Source organism: Delphinus delphis, chromosome X (assembly GCF_949987515.2).
Source record: "Delphinus delphis chromosome X, mDelDel1.2, whole genome shotgun sequence".
Taxonomy (NCBI): Eukaryota; Metazoa; Chordata; class Mammalia; order Artiodactyla; family Delphinidae; genus Delphinus; species Delphinus delphis.
In genome coordinates this window covers 88,628,578-88,647,762 of record NC_082704.1, presented here as the reverse complement: position 1 = coordinate 88,647,762, position 19,185 = coordinate 88,628,578, and the positions used below count along the sequence as shown (strand labels likewise).

Sequence of the window (19,185 nt, the reverse complement as noted above, 5' to 3'; positions counted from 1 at the left end):
TTCAAAGACCAAAATTTTTGTGAAATTCGAGACATTTGACAGCAGAGGGGACCAGAGGAGAAGTCAGAGGACAGGAAACCACAGATCAAGTCATCACAAGGGCTCTTGCCAAAGCAGCCTTGAGAAAAGCAGGTGAGGAAGTATGCCTTCCCAGAGTTATGTATTTTCAAAATTTAGTGGCGTGAATACGGACAATTAGCCTCCTTTCTCTCCATCTGGCCCTTTTTTCCCCTCACCTGAACAGAACTGTTGGCAGGAAAAGTCCAAGATAGTTCTCTAACTGGCCCTAATGAGGGTGTAAAACCCTGAGAAAGTAGCAATGGCAGTATCCTAGGGTCAGGGAAGAGAAACTAGAAAACAGGTTCCATCCCTCTAGCTTTCCGGTAAGTCCTCCATGGAACTGCACCTGCCTACTACTCCCTGCCCCTACCTATCTCTAAGGAAGGCCTCCTGCTGCTACAACCTGGCCTCACACTGAACCTGCACCCAGCCCTCCTCTTCAAAGGAGCCCCTGCCAGTAAAGCAGACCTACAGAGCCGCCAAGAAAACCCACTCCAGCTATCTATATTAACCAAAACAATCCTTTTATTCATAAAAATAAACCGAAAGCCAAGAGTTGCCAGATCTTGGAGAAAAACCAATCCCGTAACAGAAGAGTAAAATACAAAAAGTAGAACAGATTGCAATGAAAAAGAAACAACCGAAGACACAAAAAGGGTTCTTAGCAAATGAATGAATGAATGAATATAATTACTGACCTAAGTCTTTTAATTAATAGGCTGAATGATAAAACCTGCCTAAAAGACCAAATTCGTGGGCTGGAAATAAAACTAAGGAACTAACCTAGAAAACAGAGGGGGAAAGAAAAAAAACAGATGAAAAATACTAATAAGGGGACTTCCCTGGCAGTCCAGTGGTTAAGACTCCATGGTTCCACTGCAGGGGGCATGGGTTTGATCCCTGGTTGGGGAACTAAGATTCCCACATGCCGGCGTGGTGTGGCCAAATATATATATATATATATATATATATATATATATATATATATATATATATATATATATATATATATATATATATATATATATAAAAGTTATGAAGGAAAAGTCTAGGAGCTCCAACATCTAACTGATCAATGTTCCAGAAGTAGAGGATAGACACTATGTCAGGGAAGAAATAATCAAAATTATTATTAAAATACAATTTGCTAAACATATTGATGGGGGTATCTCAAAGGGACACAGGAGCCAACAGAAAGAGCTTCCAATGAACAAAGCTGGAATAAGAGCAAGGAAATAAAATCATATTGGATTATAGTCCAAAATGCAAAATAAATCTCCATTAATCCGAACTGATATAAATGACTGAACAAATTAAGGAATGAAGGAGAAAATACATACCTCCTGTGCAGAATTACAAATAATTTATATAGCTATTTCACACATAGTGACTTCCTTCCAAAGAATGCAGTAATGGGAAGTGGAGAGAAGAATAACTACAAAAAAGAGAAAGCTGACTAACACTAGCTCAGCCAGGTGACCAGGGTCAACGTCAACAGTGAGAAGTCATGTTGATAGTGTGTACCCTGATGGGATATGATGAAAATGGTACTTTACCTCTGTGATATCCTTCCTCAAGGCCTGTACCTCCAGTCTAATCATGAAAATACATCAGAAAACGTTCAACAGAGGGGCATTCTACAATATACCTGACCATTACTCCTCAAAAACTGTCAAAATCATCAGAAACAAGGCAAGTCTGAAAAGCTGTCACACCAAGAGGAGCCTAAGGAGACATGACAACTGAATGTCACATGATATCCTGGATGGGATCCTGGATTTAAAAAAGTAATATTAGGTAAAAACTAAATCTGAATCAAGTATAGACTTTAGTTAATAATAACATACCAAGACTGGTTCATTAATTGTAACAAACGTACAACACTAATGTAAGACGTTAATTATAAGGGAAACTGTGTGTGGGTCTGAGGGAGATACATGGGAATTCTCTGTACTATCTGCTCAATTTTTCTGTAAACCTAAAGCTGTTCTAAAAAATAAAGTCTATTGAAAAAGCACAATTTGCTTGAGGCAAACTGAATCTTCAGAATGAAAGGATCTAAAGAATGCTGCGTATAATGAAAGAAGAACACTGTATTTCATTTCCGTGATTCTGAATCCCTCCCTCTCATATTTACTGAGCACTAATTTTGGGGCTCTCAATCTCACAATCTAGGGAGTGAGTTTAGACCCTCCCGCTGGCTTTGGTTTTTAAATGTTAGCTAATATGTATCTTCCCTGTAATGACAAGAACACACAGCAAAAGGACACTAACATGCATTTTTAAAGTTCTCTAATTCAGTTTGTAAAAACTCACATTTCGAGACAAATTTATGAAATTTCAAAACTCCAAGATAAAAGAAGAAAATCTACAAGGCTTTCAAAGTAAAACAAAAAAAATTACAAAAGAAAAGGTTACCCAGAAAGTTCAAAATCAGACTGACATCATGCAACATCAGACAGTAGAATACAAAGGAGCAATGTCTTCGAAATTCTAAAGGAAAACTATTGTCAATCTTGAATTGTATGAGAACAAAAGATATTTTAAGCATACGAGAACTCGGAAAGTTTACCTCCCACACTTATAAGAGTTACTCAAGAAAATAGTTCAACCAAAAATATAAGTAATCCGAGAAAGAGCACATGACGTAAAAGAAACTGAGTTTGTTCCAGATTGGGGGTGAGGGCGAGAGGATTAGAAGGAAAGTTAAAAGAGGCTTTATTACATCTTGAAGCTTGGAGAATTCTCCACTGAACCGTGATGTTTTATAAATATTTCCTTTCTGTGGCTCTAATCCCACTACTTAGGTCTACATAGGATGATGTTTCTATAGAATCACATTGTGAATTCTGTTCATTTTTCCTTTTGAAGTGTGATTATTGATATATTTGGATTTATTTTTACCATCTTTTATGCTTCCTATTTACTCTTTCTCTATGCTTCTTTCTTCTTCCTTTCCTGGCTTCATTTAGATTGCTTATTTGTATGTTTGAAATGTATTTGTCCTCAACTAATAGTAATTCATTTAGGGATTGCTCTTAAAATTTTAACATGCATGCATACTCAAAGTGTGAGGTTAATCAATATGTTTTGGAAGAATACAAGGACTTTACATTAAGAATCCAAATATTTCAGTTCTACATTTGTTTCATTGCCCTTCCAACACCCCCCACCCCGCCCCCCAGCTCCAGAAGACACTTAACTATTGTTTTACACAAGCAATGTTGGCTTAGATTTACCCACTGTAGTGGAGACTGTTGGTGTCCCACCCAGATCCCTTTTACTGGGCCAATATGCCTACTACCCAGCTGTATATTAACTGCTGACGGCTAACAATCACACCATTCTCTTGACAGTTGCTCTCAGCAGGACAGTGCCTCCCTAGCCTGGAGGTTACCCACCCCAATCCCTAAGGGCAGACTGCAGCCAGTGCCTGATTGATACGGGAATACAAAAAGCTAGCTCTCTTGCCACAAGGGGACACAACTCAGTGGTGCCAGTATTAGATTTCTATTGCTGCTGTAACAAATGATCACAAACATAGTGGCTTAGAACAACACAAATTTATTATCTTACAGACGTGAAGGTAAGAAGTGCAACACGGGTCTCACTGAGCTAAAATCAAGGTGTCGGCAGGGCTGTGCTCCTTTCTGGAAGCAATAGGGTACTCTGTTTTCTTGCCTTTTCCAGCTTTCAAGAGGCCACCAGCTTTCCTTGGCTCATGGCCCCCTTCCTCAGTCTTCAAAGCCACAACAGCGTCGGCCTGATCATTCTTCTTCCATATTCACATCTTTGTCTCTCTTCTGCCTTCCTTCTCTTTTAAGGACTCTTGTGATCACATTGGGCCCACCAAGATACTCCAGAATAACCTCTTTGAGATCAGTTGATGAGCAACTTTAACTCCATCTGCAACCTTCATTCTCTTTTGCCATGTAACCTAAGGTATTCACAGGTTTGGGGGATTAGGACATGAATATCTTTGTGGCAGTGCGGGGGCAGGGGTGGGATTATTCTGCCGGCCCCAGTGCCCTTCATGCTCCAGAGCTACTTGCAGGATCAGGCTAAGGCTAGATTCCAGCTGAACCCACATAGATGGACCTACAGGAAGTTGTGTTCTTATTCAACAGTAAACGATATTTGTCACAGTAACATATAAAACTACATAGAATTTAATAAATTGTTACTACAAAGATATGAAAAGGAAGGCGTTATAGAGCTAAATCCACATCTATCATAATAGGAAGTACAAGCCAAGTTATTTATCATAATAGGAAGTCCAAGAAATATGGTTGCAGTAAATACCAAGAGAAACAACTAATATAGTTGAAACTTCTGTGGGGAAAAAGCCACTAAATTGAGGAATGGTAGGACAGAGAAGTGCTCCTTTTCTTAGAAGCCTTATTTATAGTCAAATACCATTTGACTTCTTGGACTATATGTATTATTTTGACAAAAACCACTTAAAAAATAAATTCACTGAATAAAGCAGAAATAGCCCCCTAAAATAGCAATAACCTATTAATTTTAATTCCTATTCCTGGTTCTAAAAAAACAATGTTTGCTTCCTACAAAGTAACATGTACTTATTGTAAAGACTTCAGATGACACAAAAATGTTGAAAATGCAACATGAAAATCCTATATACCAACCTCTCAGAGACAGCCTCTATCAGTATCTGTATGCACTCATGCTCACCTGCATATTTTTTTAAAAGTGGGGTCATACTTTTTGTAACCTGATTTTATCACTAATATGTGGACCTTTCTAGATCAATTTATATAGCTCTACATTCCTCTAAATAATTGTATAGAATTCTATCATTTGAATATGCCATAAAAAGTAATAATAATTTAACAAAAGTCAGGAGGCCAGAGGGTAACAGGGAAGAAGTACACTTATTTTCCTCATCTTTAATAACAGGGAGTTAGCAGATATTATCTAAAGCTGGTAACTAAGGACAGAAAAAGCATAATATTTAAAGTAATAAAGATATCTACTAGAAAAACTAAAAATATATTAGCAATCAAAAAAAAAGGGAGAAACAGTGGATGTGCACAAAATTCCTTACCTTTCAGAGTGCACATTCAGTGTATATCAATACTATCCAAACTTGGACAATAAAAATAATATAAGTATAAATATATTAAAATATATGTATAAAGAACTTTTCATAATGGTTGTCTCATAAAAGGGGGTGAGGGTGGGCACTTGTATCTTTCTGTCATCATAAATGTACCTATTATAAAAAGATATTTATAAGTGAATATAGCTATTTATAAAACAGTACATAAACTGACAATTTTTATACAAAATACACATAATATGTATTCATATATATGCAGAAAAAATTCCAAAGGCTATGTATCAAAATATGGACAATCATTATCTCTAGGTACATCACATTATCGACATTCTATATATTCTTTACGCTGATGTATTTTCTATAATAAACATATTTCATTCATATTGCATTTGAAATAAGAAAATGTTAAAAATCATCTTTTTTGTGAGGGAGATTGGGGAGGGTTCTAAGAATAAAAAATAAAAATCAGTCAAAATGTCCTTACAAATTTTCTAAGCCACAAAATATCTATATTCCACATACTCAAGTTTTAATAAATCTTGCAAACAACCTTTATGCCCTCAAACATAAAAATCCCCATTTTAGACAAAGGCAGGCTATAGGCTTTTCATTCAGGCCAAGCCCCACCAAGTCATTTCTAACGGAGCTTCTGATTCTCGGGGCTGCCATACTGAGAAGATTTCCTATAGGTTGACACCAACTCTAGCACAGTAAAATATGCTTTTCACATACTCATTCACAACATCAGCTGAATACCTATGGTGAGCAAAGCATTACACAGGCTGTGTCACAAGTTATAGATTAATTAACACCGCACACGACTGCCTCAAGTAGCGTACAGCCTCGTGGGGAAACGGCACGGACACGAGGCAGAACAAGGGGCACTAACAGAGAGGAGAGAGTATGGAGAGAGCTGATAATATTTTACACTGGTATACAAATATTTTCAAACAAATCAACAAATACTTGGAAATGTATAGGTAAAAAATGAAGTGCTCTTTTTCACTTTTCATTCATGTTTGGACTCTGAAAGTAGTTACCTCTACAACTCATTTGCCACTAAATCATACGCCAAGTTCTCCTATAGTAGTATGTAACTTTTCATATAGGAATATTTAGTCTTTATTTGAGGGCAGACATTTTTGTGCCCCCCACTTTCCCAATATATCACACACAGAACAGACACTATAAATATTTCGAAAATGAACAAACTGAGCCAGCTCCTAGAACTTCCCACAGTAGCCTGCCACACTGCATCAGATGAAAGGTATCATGCAGACATGGCACACAGAAGCGTGGCCCAGGTTCTACCTAACGTAGAATATTTTTCCCTTTTAATTCCACAGTCATGAAAAGCTAGGCAAGGCAGAAAGAGAGAAAAGCTCAAAGAAGAAAAATTAAGTATTTATAAGCAACATCACTTCATATTAAGAAAGTCTGAGTTTTATTTAGCATTTTATCTGAGGCGCTGAGAGTAAAGGAAGAAAATGAAGATCAATCCCACATTCAATTTTAAGGAGTCTTGCAAAAATGAAAGCACACAGACTATAACAATCTCAAAAGCATGAAATGCCTTATGTTTACAATACACAAAAAATACTATAGAGACTTCCTATCAAAAGGAGATAGTCTTGAGTATCTGCAAAGTCTTTCCAATCTGAAGATTCCAACACACGTTGTTCTGCTGTTTTTCCCAATTCCAACGTAGAACTCTGGACAAAACAAACAATACAAAAAGCTTTTCTAGGCCAAGGACCCTCTGAGGGAGTGTGATATTTGCCCTGAGAAACAAGTCAACTGGCCTAGCGTTGGGACCAACATAAAATGCTACCTAAAAAGCTGAAAGCCTCAGCATTTACATCTCAAGACTAGATCAAAGAGATGATTCTCTTTAAACTGCAATTTCATGATTATATAGAAAATCACTGTTCTTCAGACAATAAATTCATACTATACTACTAAGTATTTTAAGGTGATTTTTACCTCTTTGTAAAGAAAGGGTCTAAATAATAATTAGGATTTTTTAAAATGAAAAACAAGCTTCACTCAAAGTTAATAAAACGAATCAGTGACCCAACTATATGTACCCTCAAAATAATTAATTCTACCCAGGCTGCCAAGATAAACAAATGAATAAAAAAATTAGAAGCTTATATGCAAGAAGATATTTTTACAACTACAGACATCAAAAAAAAAGAAGAGCTTTAGACATGTAGTATTTCCCTAGAAGAGCATTTACTACAGTTATTACATAGTAAGCAAAGTAAGAATTGCAGGAAAAAACAACCTAAAAATTGGTATTAAATTTGTTTAGTAACTTTAAGAATTCTATTATTTGTAAATCCTTCCATAAAAGGGCATTACAGTTCTTCAGTTTATTGCAAACATATCCTTAAAAAAAAAGTCAGCCCTACTGTTGAAGCTATAATACAAATTTTTAAATTATTGGCACTATACTAAAAAGCACAATGGAGAACATCTTATTTAAATAAAATGACGATGATACTTCACTGGGGAATATAGCCAACAAATTTTTCTCTCTCTCCATATCTACATCCAACGGTGGTGTTTTATAGGCAAATTTTAAACAAATGCAAGTTTTTAAAAAATAATGAAAGCCATGATTTGCTCAGGAATACTATTATACACAGACCATATAGATTGTTTTATAGCAGATACCAGTCTGCCAAATTTCAGATGGCAAAATGCTAAGCAGTGAGTTTGGTACTGTCCAGCTAGTTGTTTCTTGTCATCCTGGAGAATCTGTCAATGGGTAATGCTGAGACCATCTTGTCACCACCATTTCTCTTCTCAGAGGTGACTCCACTGTGATAGAACATTCATATCCTTAAGATGCAAGGCCTAGCAAAAAGCCTCCCACAAATCCACTGGATATCACAATGTTCTGTTTGACAAATTCTGTTGCCTGAAACAAAGTTTAAAGAAAAATACTCTGATTTGTGCTACAACATGGATGAATCTTGAAAACATTACAGTAAGTGAAATAAGACAGACAAAAAAAGGACAATGTTGTTATAATTTCCACTTATATGAATAGTCAAATTCATCAAGACAGAAAGTAGAACAGAGGTTACCAAGGGCTGGGGAGAGGGGCTGATTGTGGGAATTACTGCTTAATGGTTACAGTTTCTATTTGGGATGATGAAAAAGTTCTGGAAATGGATAGTGGTAATGGTTACACGAAAGTGTGAATGTACTTAATGCCAGTGAACTGTGCATTTAAAAATAGTTAAAATGGTAAATTTTATGTTATGTATATTTTACCACAATAAGAAAAAGAAAAGATATAAATTCTTAAAAATACTCTTAATTATTAAATCCAGAGCTAAGTATCATTTTCAGATGTTTTCCTCAATTCAGTAAATATTTAGCAAAAATTCTTGTGTACCTACTATTGTAGGTGCCAACAACCAGGCAAGATGCCAGGGCTGTCCGTTACAAACTGAAGGAGCCTAGAGCCCCCAGCCAAGCCCAGTAAACTTCCTGCTTCTGAGATAACAGGCATATGGACAGCAAAATTCTTACAGGTAAAAAGAAATCTCCCTATAGGGCTGGCATAAATGGTCCATTCAGCAAGTTTTTAACGTAGATGATTTAATAAATTCCCACAGCATATGCACAATGATACTTATTAACAGTCAGTTCACTTAGCCAGTAGGAAAAAATGCACAGGATCAAAAAAATAACACCTTGATAAAATGTTTAACCCAAATAAAATCATGAAGAAGCAATCAGACAAAGCCAGACTGTACGACACTCTGCCTAGACGTTTCAAAAATGTGTCATGAAAGACAGAAAAACAAAAACAAAAAAACAGATGAGGGGACCATCTAAGATTAAAGCAGACTTCAGAGACATGACAACCAAATGCAATATGTAATTCTTAATCGGGGGGAAACGATGTAAAAGATATTTTGTGGAAAAATTGTAATATGAACTCTATATTAGGAAATATTATTGTATCATGTTAAGTTTGGGGGGATTAATAAGGGTAATGGTAATAGTATAGGAGAATATCTGTACTCTTGGGACATATGTGCTGAAGTATTTAAGAATAAAAAGACCTGATGTCTTAAACAGTTCGGGAAAAAACAAAAAAAAAGGGTAAATTTCTCACTCACTCACACACACACACACACACACACACGCACGCACCAGCAAATGTGGTGAAACATGAACAATTTGATGAATAGGTGAAGGGTATTTGGGTATTCACTGTTTTTGTCTTTCAACTTTTCAACCGATCTGAAATTTTTCAAAATAAAAGTTGGGGGAAGTAAAAGGACAGAATTAATATAAAGGCAAAGGAGCATGCAATTCAATTCTAAACAGAATATAAGAAGAAAACAGGCAAAATTCACATAAAAACATGAATAAAACTAATATATATGTTAATAAAATAAATATATACATTTTCAAACTATTCTACTTCAAAAAAAAGGTAGTTTTAGTTAACAAGTAAAAAAAATGAGTGATTTAAATGGTGGCTTGATCCCAAATTTTACTTAACACTCTAGATATGACCAGAAACACCATTTTTTTTTAAAGAAGATAATCCCTAGTCACATTTTCTACTGAGATTCATTAAAAAAAAAAAAGGAGCCAAAAATGTACATTGTCTTACTTCTTCTATTATATTGTTGATTTCAGGTGCTGCCTTATTTGCTCGTTTCTTAATCTGTCTTTTTGCTTTGTTTACATCTTTTTCAACTCTCTTCCAGTCGACCTGCACATAGCCACTGTGACTGGCAATCTGCAAAAATGTGATAAAAATGGTTAATTCTAAACCAACTAGGTTGCTAATATATGAACATTTAGATTTCAAGAAATGTATGAAGCTTATGGGTAAGAAATCACAATTTATCCACTAATTTATTCATTAACAGACAGTGAGTGCCTATTCTGTGCCAAGCACTGTTCTAGGTCTCCAAGTTGTGGCCAAGAACAAGGGAGACATAGGTCCCCACCCTCAGAGAGCTTATGGTCCATTAGGGAAAACAGACTTAAGCATAAATAATTACTTAGATGTGATGAACACTATGTTAAGAGAAGTATAGTACTTAATGGGAAAAGATTCCAAAAATTGTATTATAACTATTCTATAATCCTATCATAATTTTTTGGAATTTGAGAATTAGCTAAAAAGGCACAGAGACTATTGAAATTATATAGCTAATAAAAAAGTACCTTTAATTAAAGAGATGTTTAATTATAAGAGATCAGTAGCCAATCAGCTATTAGGTCACTAAAGTAGCTTGATAAAGGCTCTTCACTAACTCTGACTCTTTAGTCAAATTAAGAATACTTTCTGGTAATTGCTTTTGAAAGTGAAATATAAAAGAAAATATGCTCTAAACAACCTTCATGCCATAAATCCTTTTAATAAAACTACAGCTAAATGCCTACTACCCCTAAGAAAAACTCTCATATGGTGCTACTGAGACACTGCAAAATCTGAGCAGGAACAACAGTGTGTGTGTTAAGTCAGTAAAGGTAGTCCCTCCGAATAATACAATCAACATATAAAGAATCACATGAGTAGTAAACAATTGAGCCTTGTATACCATTATAAATCACTTCTACCAAGCTTATGCTTTCTTTGTAATCTTTTAATACATCACTTTAAGTATGAACCACACATAAAATACTTCAAAAAATAAAAATATCTGATTTTATATAAATAGGCTGGGAATCTTAGGTTCCATTTTCACTGTGAATGACTCCATAGAAGAATCTATTTATCTGCATTTATCCCTATATTTACTCACCTTCTATCACTTCTAACTCTAGCCTCAGCAAAACAGAGTGGTAATGAAACCAAATGGCAAGTGAAAGCTTTTCCTGGCAATACCTGACATGGCAATTTGGGTCACAGACATGGAGGGGATGATGAACCTTAAGGTCCCTCCCATAGACAGCGACTATAAACCCTGGTTAAAACACAAGGGCTCCAGAATTAACAAAAGGAAGCAGATTTTGAAGAGGAGGTGAAACTTGTAGGAAGAGACCAATGTAAGGTAAGTTGCCCATTTTTTTGGCTTTATCCTGAGGATAAGATGCAGTTGCAGGGTGGCTAAAAGTTCAATAGAAAACATGCCACCTTTCTGGCCTGAAGAACCAGAGGGCAGAGCCCAGGACAATAACAGCTGCCAGAAAGGACACAGCTAGAGAAGGGGAGCCCCAAATTCTATGTGTAAACTCTACCCAAGTTCTGAACCACACATTCATGGGGCATAATGAAGCACTCTGGCTAAGGCTTAAAAAATAAATAAACTGAGGGCTTCCCTGGTGGCGCAGTGGTTGAGAGTCCGCCTGCTGATGCAGGGGACACAGGTTCGTGCCCCGGTCTGGGAAGATCCCAGATGCCGCGGAGCGGCTGGGCCCGTGAGCCGTGGCCGCTGAGCCTGCGCGCCCGGAGCCTGTGCTCCGCAGCGGGAGAGGCCACAACAGTGAGAGGCCCGCGTATCGCAAAAAAAATAAATAAATAAAAATAAAAAATAATAAACTGAGATTTGAGCCACTATCCACCACAGGTGAAATGGAGTTTGCAATTTGAGTCTAACCAAGTTAACTGCCTATTAAAATCAAAACATTAACAAACTTCGGAGGAATAAAACAGAATCCAGATTCTCCACGATGTAACATTCCTAATGCCCAGGGATAAAATACAAAGTTATTTGATATGATAAAACAAGAAAATGTGGCCTAGTCGCAAAAGAAAATCAACAGATGCCAACTCTGAGATGACCCAGATATTGAAATTTACAGGACTTTAAAGCAGTACTGTAACTATGCTCAATGAGGTAAAGGAAACTACAGTTGTAATCACTGAAAAGATAAGAAATCTCATCAGAGATATAGAAAATATAAAAAGAACCAAATGAAAATTCTAGAATTGGAAAATACAGTATCTGAAATAAATTCACTGGATAGCCTTAACGGCAGAAGGTAGATGACAGAGAGTCAGTGAACCTGAAGCTAGATCACTAGAAATTACACAATCTGAAAAAAGACTGAAAAACTAGATGAACAAAACCTCAGAACATTATCAAAGAGCCCAACATTCATCAATCAGAGTCATGTTCAGAAGGAGAAAGAATAGGAGAAAATATTTAAAGAAATAATGGCCAAAACCTTCCTGAACATGGTTAAAGACATTACTTTACAGATTCCAGAGCTCAGTGAACTCCAGGTAATGATCTAATACAATTATGAAATAACAATACTCAGATGATGTGGGGGGTGGGGGGGTGGGGCACACAGAGAAGTTCAATACGTCATAGCTAAATTCCCATATTCCATAACGGGAAGCCAACAGTTAATACCTCAAACTGAAAGATAAATGTCCAATTCACTTGTTTAGGAAAAAGGAAATAAATACCTTAAGAATCAGCTAGTAGTTCAAACTGGTTACCTCAAGGGAGGGAAAAATGGGGAGGTAGCGAGGGAGGCAAAGAACTACCCTAATCTGTAATAAGCATTATACATGTACTTGACATGTACAACTCAAAAAAATAAATAAATTTAAAAGATTTATATACCACTGTCTGTTTTAAGATGGCAGTGTGGTAAATATCTACTGGAAAACACCTGAGTTACTAGAAAAGCTTTAAGTTGTCAGCAAACTAATATTTATCTTTAATAAAAATATGGAAGCGAGACTAAATAATAGGTAATTAGCCTAAATGCCATTTGTTTCTTTTTTCTTCTTTGTTTCCTTCTACTGAGTTTTCAAGGTAAGTCATATTTGTGGGAAAAATTGGTTTGATGCTGACAGGTCTCATGCTCTTCTAATCAGTGACTTCAAACAATATGTGGACTAGACACGAAGTAGAAGGTGGCAACAGCAAAACGTGGGTTTGAAGGGTACATATCAAGTGGACTGAAATGGACATCTGAAAAACTGACATGCAGAGTACACTGAAATGTATAATTCTCTCTATCTGTTAACATTTTAGGGAACTCTGTTTTGGTCCAGTACCCTTTTCCACTAAACAGAAATGACAACTGAGTTTTCAAAATAGCTATAGAATTCACTATCTTGATTCTTGATAACTATATAAATATCTTAATTCTTGGTTCTATATAAACCCAAGTCAAAAATCAGCTTAAATAAAATTCTCCTTTGTACAAATACTGGCATATTCATCCAAAGGACTAAATTTAGATATGAACCATATTCCTTTTTACCTCTTACCACAAGTCATAAGCAATTACCCCTAATAATACCACCAACAGAAAAAAAAATACATATATATATGTATATATTTAAACTGCTTAGTAAACAACTTAAAATCTGTGCTTAACACATATGAATCCAGTCCCTTTGTACTTCAGGCAATGACACTGGTTATTACATGATCAATGGCTTAGGTGCTGAACTCAGATTTTGGTTGCTATGACCATCAATCATTTTTAAAATCTGACAGATTTCTGTATCTTTAAAATTGTTGCTAACATTCATTCCCAGAAATTTTTAATTTTAGGATTTACTATATTTGATCTTCAGGGAATGATATTTTGGGGAAAATATATGCCAAACAGACATGAATGCCAGATAATATCCTGATAAACATCCTCTAACAGCAAAGCATTTTTGAACCTTATACTTAGAGGAACATGAACAAGACTAAAACTTCAAATCCACTTGCCTCAGAAATAGGATTATGAATGATTTTTTAAACCCAATTTTCCACTTTCTATATTACTATGGTTCCCTAGTTTTAAAAAACATGTTAGAAATTGCTAACAGCATTTTCCCCTAGGAAGGAAAACTGGCTAGGAAACAGGAAAGAGACTTCTTGAATTTTATATATTGTGTATGAGAGTGTGTGTGAATTTTTTTTGAATTTTTGAATTATATTTTATTTTTTTATACAGCAGGTTCTTGAGAGTGTGTGTGAATTTTAAATATATGTTTTAAATGGTCAGCATGAACAGGTTATGCTATTGATGAAATGTTTATTTTTCCAGGGAGATGCTTCAAGGAAAATTTAGGTAAATAACAAAAAATGAGATACCTCAAATTTTAACAGTTGTGTTTTTAATAGCTGGGATCAAACTATGCTTAAAAAACCTCAGAAGTATTTAAATTGATGCTTTTCATGACAGATGCCAGCTTTCAAAACTCATTTAAGTTTTTCCATAAACTGATGCCTAAAAGAGAAATTCCATCTTCTATTAAAATGGACAGGAGTGAAATGGCTAAACTTGACTTTCTCAGTTCCTAAGGGCTACATATGTAAGCAGAGGCAAGGACCAAAAGCTCTGACATACCTGAAGGAGAAGAAAGCCACCACCTACTGCAGTTGCTGCAAGTTTTCCAACTTTCTGGAATAAAAATCCCGCACACCTTTAATGGAAGAAATGACAATGGATGAGAACAATCAATGATGTACTAGACTCTCTCCCTTCTTCTTTTCACTGCTTTCCTAATAAAATCTTAATGTCTTCCCAGTTCTTTTGATCATGCCCCTTACCCGCTCAGAAACCCACAATGTTTCCCGTCAGTTATATAGACTAGTCAAAAGTGCATAACTAAATTGTCTGAGATGTGCTTCAAAATAAGGGATGGAGAGAAGAAGAGGGGAATTTACAGGAAAAAGACTGGCTACTGAAACTAAATGTTGAGTACTCAGGGGTTCGTTATACTCTTCCTTCTATACTTGTATTAAGTTGAAATTCCTCATAATAAAAGTGCTCAGTTTTGTTTTGTTTTTTTTTAATACACTCAAGATGTTCCACACACCTGGCCGACTCTCACTCTACCCAAACCTTCTGCTCCAACCCAGTTTCCAAATATGTCACCACTGTTGCTCAAGCTATTAACCTCCCTGTTTCTAGGGGTTTCTACCTAGCTCTGCCTATCTAAAACTTTCCTACCCTTTAAGGTCCAGCTGGAGTTCCACCTTCACGACTATACTTCAGCCCATATTTCTCATGGCTTCCTTATCTATTCCTATCTCTATATTAAACCTGTTTTGTCTCATCTATCCTGTAAGGATGTCAACCCATACTTCTTTTTTGATTCTCTCCTTCAGTGAGCTCATTATTCCCTTAAGTATTCCAGACCCAGTATGCAAAAGAATCTCAGATTCCCAACTCCAGCCTTCTGTACTGGGTTGAAGAGTGTCACCCCCGAAATCCATGTCCTTCCCAGAACCTCAGAATGTGACCTTATTTGGAATAAGGTCATTGTAGATATAGTTAGTTCAGATGAGGCTATACTGGAGTTGGGTGGGCCCCAAATCCAATGTGTCATAGAGATACACTGAGGGAAGACAGCCATGTGACGACAGAGGCAGAATTGGAGTGATATGTCTACAAGTCAAGGAATGCCAGGGATTGCTGGCAACCACCAGAAGACAGGAGAGAAGCATGGAACAAATTCTCCCTGAGCCTCCAGGAAGGAACCAACCCTGTTGACACCTTTCAAATTTCTAGCCTCCAGACCTGTGAGAGAATAAGTTTCTCTCATTTTAAGCTACCTAGTTGTGGTACTTTGTTACAACAGCCTTAGGAAACTAATACACATACACCTTCATAAATGGAAAATTTACATTTCCAATTAAATGATGAGCTTCTCTTGCCACCCAGAACCACATATTCAAAATGTCCCAAAGCAAACATCTTTCCAACCAAACCAGCTGTTGCTAAGGTCCCAATTTGTAAGTGACTGCACCATTCTCTAGGCCTGTTATCTCATGCTCATCTCAGGCTGCCTTCTTCATTGCCTTTGGGGTCCAACTGACGGCCAATTGTATATACTCGAGTATCGCCAAAACATCATTTGATTGTCTTTTGTCTTCTTTCCATCCTCAAGGGCATCACTACCCTGCTTCCAGACCACACTAAGGACACTCTAGCTAATCTTCACACCTCCCATCTCGCCTAGCAGCCACCCATCCTGCTATCAGTTTTAATTTCTTATTATGATCAAGAACCTATAGCTACCTACAGCTAAACATAATCTCCTCAGTTTCCCATTCATGTCCTGAATTGGTCTGAATTATTAACTCGTTAAGTTAACATCTATTAACCATTCCTCCTTAATGTATGCCACAACAGTACATCAGTTTCATACCCTAAGAAAATTCCAAAAATTTATTACACTGAATCTAAAGTCATTGCAATAAATCACCTGTATAATATTAGGGTCCTATTACACAGCTCCTGGACTGACACCTGGCTACAGTTCAAACATATGTGTCCCTCAGTAGGGGAGACAGCAACAAAGACTCAGAAAAGGGAACAGAGGAGGCAAGCAGCAGCCAGGTCTTAACAACATCCTGGGGAATGTGCTCCACAAGCATGTCTATCCTTTGCTTGACGGCATGAGCCACTAAAATGAGTCTACTAACTTCCCCTCTTCTGTCTCTAGGCTTTCCAAGCAAACGCTTGCCAATCATTGGGCTTCTCACCAAGCTTAGCCTACAAGGAGAAAACACACAGCAATTTAATTCTATTGCTCAATTATTTTTTAGTCTCTTTTAAGGTGGGGCTTTAGGCCTTGACTCACATTAACCCATCACCCATGGCACCAAATCGCGAGCTTATTTAAGCGGAAGGCCAGGCCCTGAATTGTGGGCATCAAGGTACCACTGGCCTGTGAAAAATCATCTGAATAACCAGGGCTCTGACCAGGCATCTCTCTAACTGCAGGCTTTTTTCATAAGCAGCACTAATAAGTACACATCATGAATAAATACTGCACCTCTTTGTCACAGAATCTTCACAGTGAGTGTTTCTACCATAAAATGGCATTTATTAAAAAAAGGCATAAAAGAGTGCACCATTGTTCCAAGGTGCAAGTAAAACACAAATCAAAAAAATCATTTTATACTCAGTTTAAATATGTAAATATTTAAATTAATGTAAGATGAATTTAACTTAGAATCTAAGAAATAAATGATTACTCACAAGTTAAGCACGTACACTAACTTCAGAAATTCTCTAGGGTCATGAACATTTTCAAAATAAAGAGTCAAACTTGTTTCTGACCCTTGTTATTTGGCTAATCTTTTAGTCTAAGAATAACAGAATTATATCTACAGTAGCAATTATATAATCATGTGATCTGAAATGTTAACTGGTTAGGTTAATGCTTATTAACCTCTCCCCCTTAACGTACTCCACAGTATTATTACTGAGTAAGCAATCAGTCCTTTAATTCCAACCAAGACCCAATCTACAACTCTTCTTCAAAGTATTATCATAATCCAAATTAGAATCATCTGTAACATAATCAGTACTTTTTACTGAGAATTTTACACTGCTCTCCACAGGGCCGATAATCCTGGAGACCAGTTTTACTGCGGGAATTCTCACAGGGTTTTCCGGTTGTTAGCACTGAACAAGTAAAGATTATTTACATATAATTAAGTCTTCTATATTTTTCCCTCCTTACCCACTGTCACTGAATCAGATTCACTAGATCTGCGAAATCTGAAATGGGCGAAAATATACAAAGAATCAAAGGAAGGGTGAGGAGGGGACAGTGGAGGGTGGCGGAGGATGATCACCAAAACCCAACAGTCTCTGAGTGTTGATTACACTAATCATACCACAGAGAAAAGCCTCAAGGTACAGCTCTTCTGGGATTAACAGTGTAAAGCCACTGACTGAGCACGTAATTGGCCCAGATACAAAAGGGCAGTAGTCAGGCTCCCAATGAAATTTAACAAAAAAAGACGTTTTTCTCACCAGCCACTCACTCCACCCATTACAATCTGGGTGGCTACTGAGTATTTTTCTACCATAGGTCCGGAACTGTGGCCAAACACTCGATTCCACCAGTGGTGTCTTCTTGCATACTCAGTTAAATCCAACACTTCGTAAGAATCATCATCACTTTCATATTCTTCAAAGCAAAAAATGAAAGCAACAAATTTACAGTCAACCGAAAGTTAAAAATGCCCTGTACATTTTCATCTGTTACAACTCATTGTTACATTTGGCATACAGCTAAAAACGCCCAGATGGAAACAAAGTTTCTTAAACCCAATCCCTGAGACTAGGGCCTTGACAGTAAAGGGCCACGCATCTCCTTCTCAAAGGCCCAGAGACCGGCCTGGGTGCCGGGGCAACGTCACTTACGCAGCAGAGGGGTCACCCCCGCACCCCAAATCTCAGTAGGGACAGGTCAGAGTTTCACAGCAGGGTCTCCCCCCAATCTCAGCGGGTCAGTTCAAAGTTTCACAGCATGAAAGGTCACCCCCAAATCTCAGGTTCAGGGTCAGTGCAGGGTCCGTTTTCATCAGTGGGAGAAAGAAGGGGGGGTCCTCCACTGACGGAACCGGTTAGAGGCCCGACAAGAAGAAATGATTTCAAAACCAAGACTTAAAAAAAACAACAACCAAAAAACGTTAGAAGATGGACAGGAACGGCCGGAGGTGAAGGTAAGGCAGGAGGTGGGGCTGTGTTGAGGGCGAGGGTCCTAGAGGGGAGAGCGAGTCTAGTCCGAAGTGGGTGCTCAAAGGGTTGCCTCAAGCAAACAGAGCCCCCAGGAACCCTGGGACAGGGGAAGGAAGACGCACCCCCGAGCCAAGGTCGAGAGCTGTGAGCCGTCTCTAAGATACTACTTCGGGCCCCGGCCGCTCACCTTGGGGAGGGGCGTTCCGGGTCGCCATGATACCGCCGGCGGCCTGTATTGAAGGTGGTCCCAACCCGCCCGCCTCTCCCCGCTACTTTAAGAACCGCTCTAGGCCCAGGTGGAAGTCTATGGTCTCTTTTTTTCCTCCTCCTCCTCCTTTTCCTCCAGGCGCGTAGTTCTGTCCCCGCCCCCTCCTCTAAGCGGAGGGCTTTCCGCGCAAGCGCAGGGCACAGGGGCGTGGGGAGGGAGAGAGGGGAGAGACAGGCTGGATACCAGCCTGCGAGGGTTTGTGGGAATTGTAGTCCGTTGCCCTCCACAAGCCTGGTTTCCCACCCCTCCCCCTCTAGAATTTACAGAACCTGAATTTTGGTTATTTTGTTTTAAAGCGCCTCAGGGCTGGAGGGGAGGAGGCGTCACTTGGTTAAATCGG

At 37.7% G+C, this 19,185-nt stretch overlaps 1 protein-coding gene across 1 annotated transcript; it reads right to left on the bottom strand.

The window, feature by feature from the left end:
- Positions 1-3,610: 3,610 nt before the first annotated feature.
- FUNDC1 (FUN14 domain containing 1) lies at positions 3,611-18,900 on the bottom strand. Its single transcript, XM_060001748.1, has 5 exons — positions 18,765-18,900; positions 17,867-18,023; positions 14,441-14,516; positions 9,789-9,917; positions 3,611-8,069 (listed from the first exon to the last, which is right to left on the bottom strand). The coding sequence occupies exons 1-5, from the start codon at positions 18,790-18,792 to the stop codon at positions 7,992-7,994; spliced, it is 468 nt and encodes a 155-aa protein (XP_059857731.1). The 5' UTR covers positions 18,793-18,900; the 3' UTR covers positions 3,611-7,991.
- Positions 18,901-19,185: the final 285 nt, after the last annotated feature.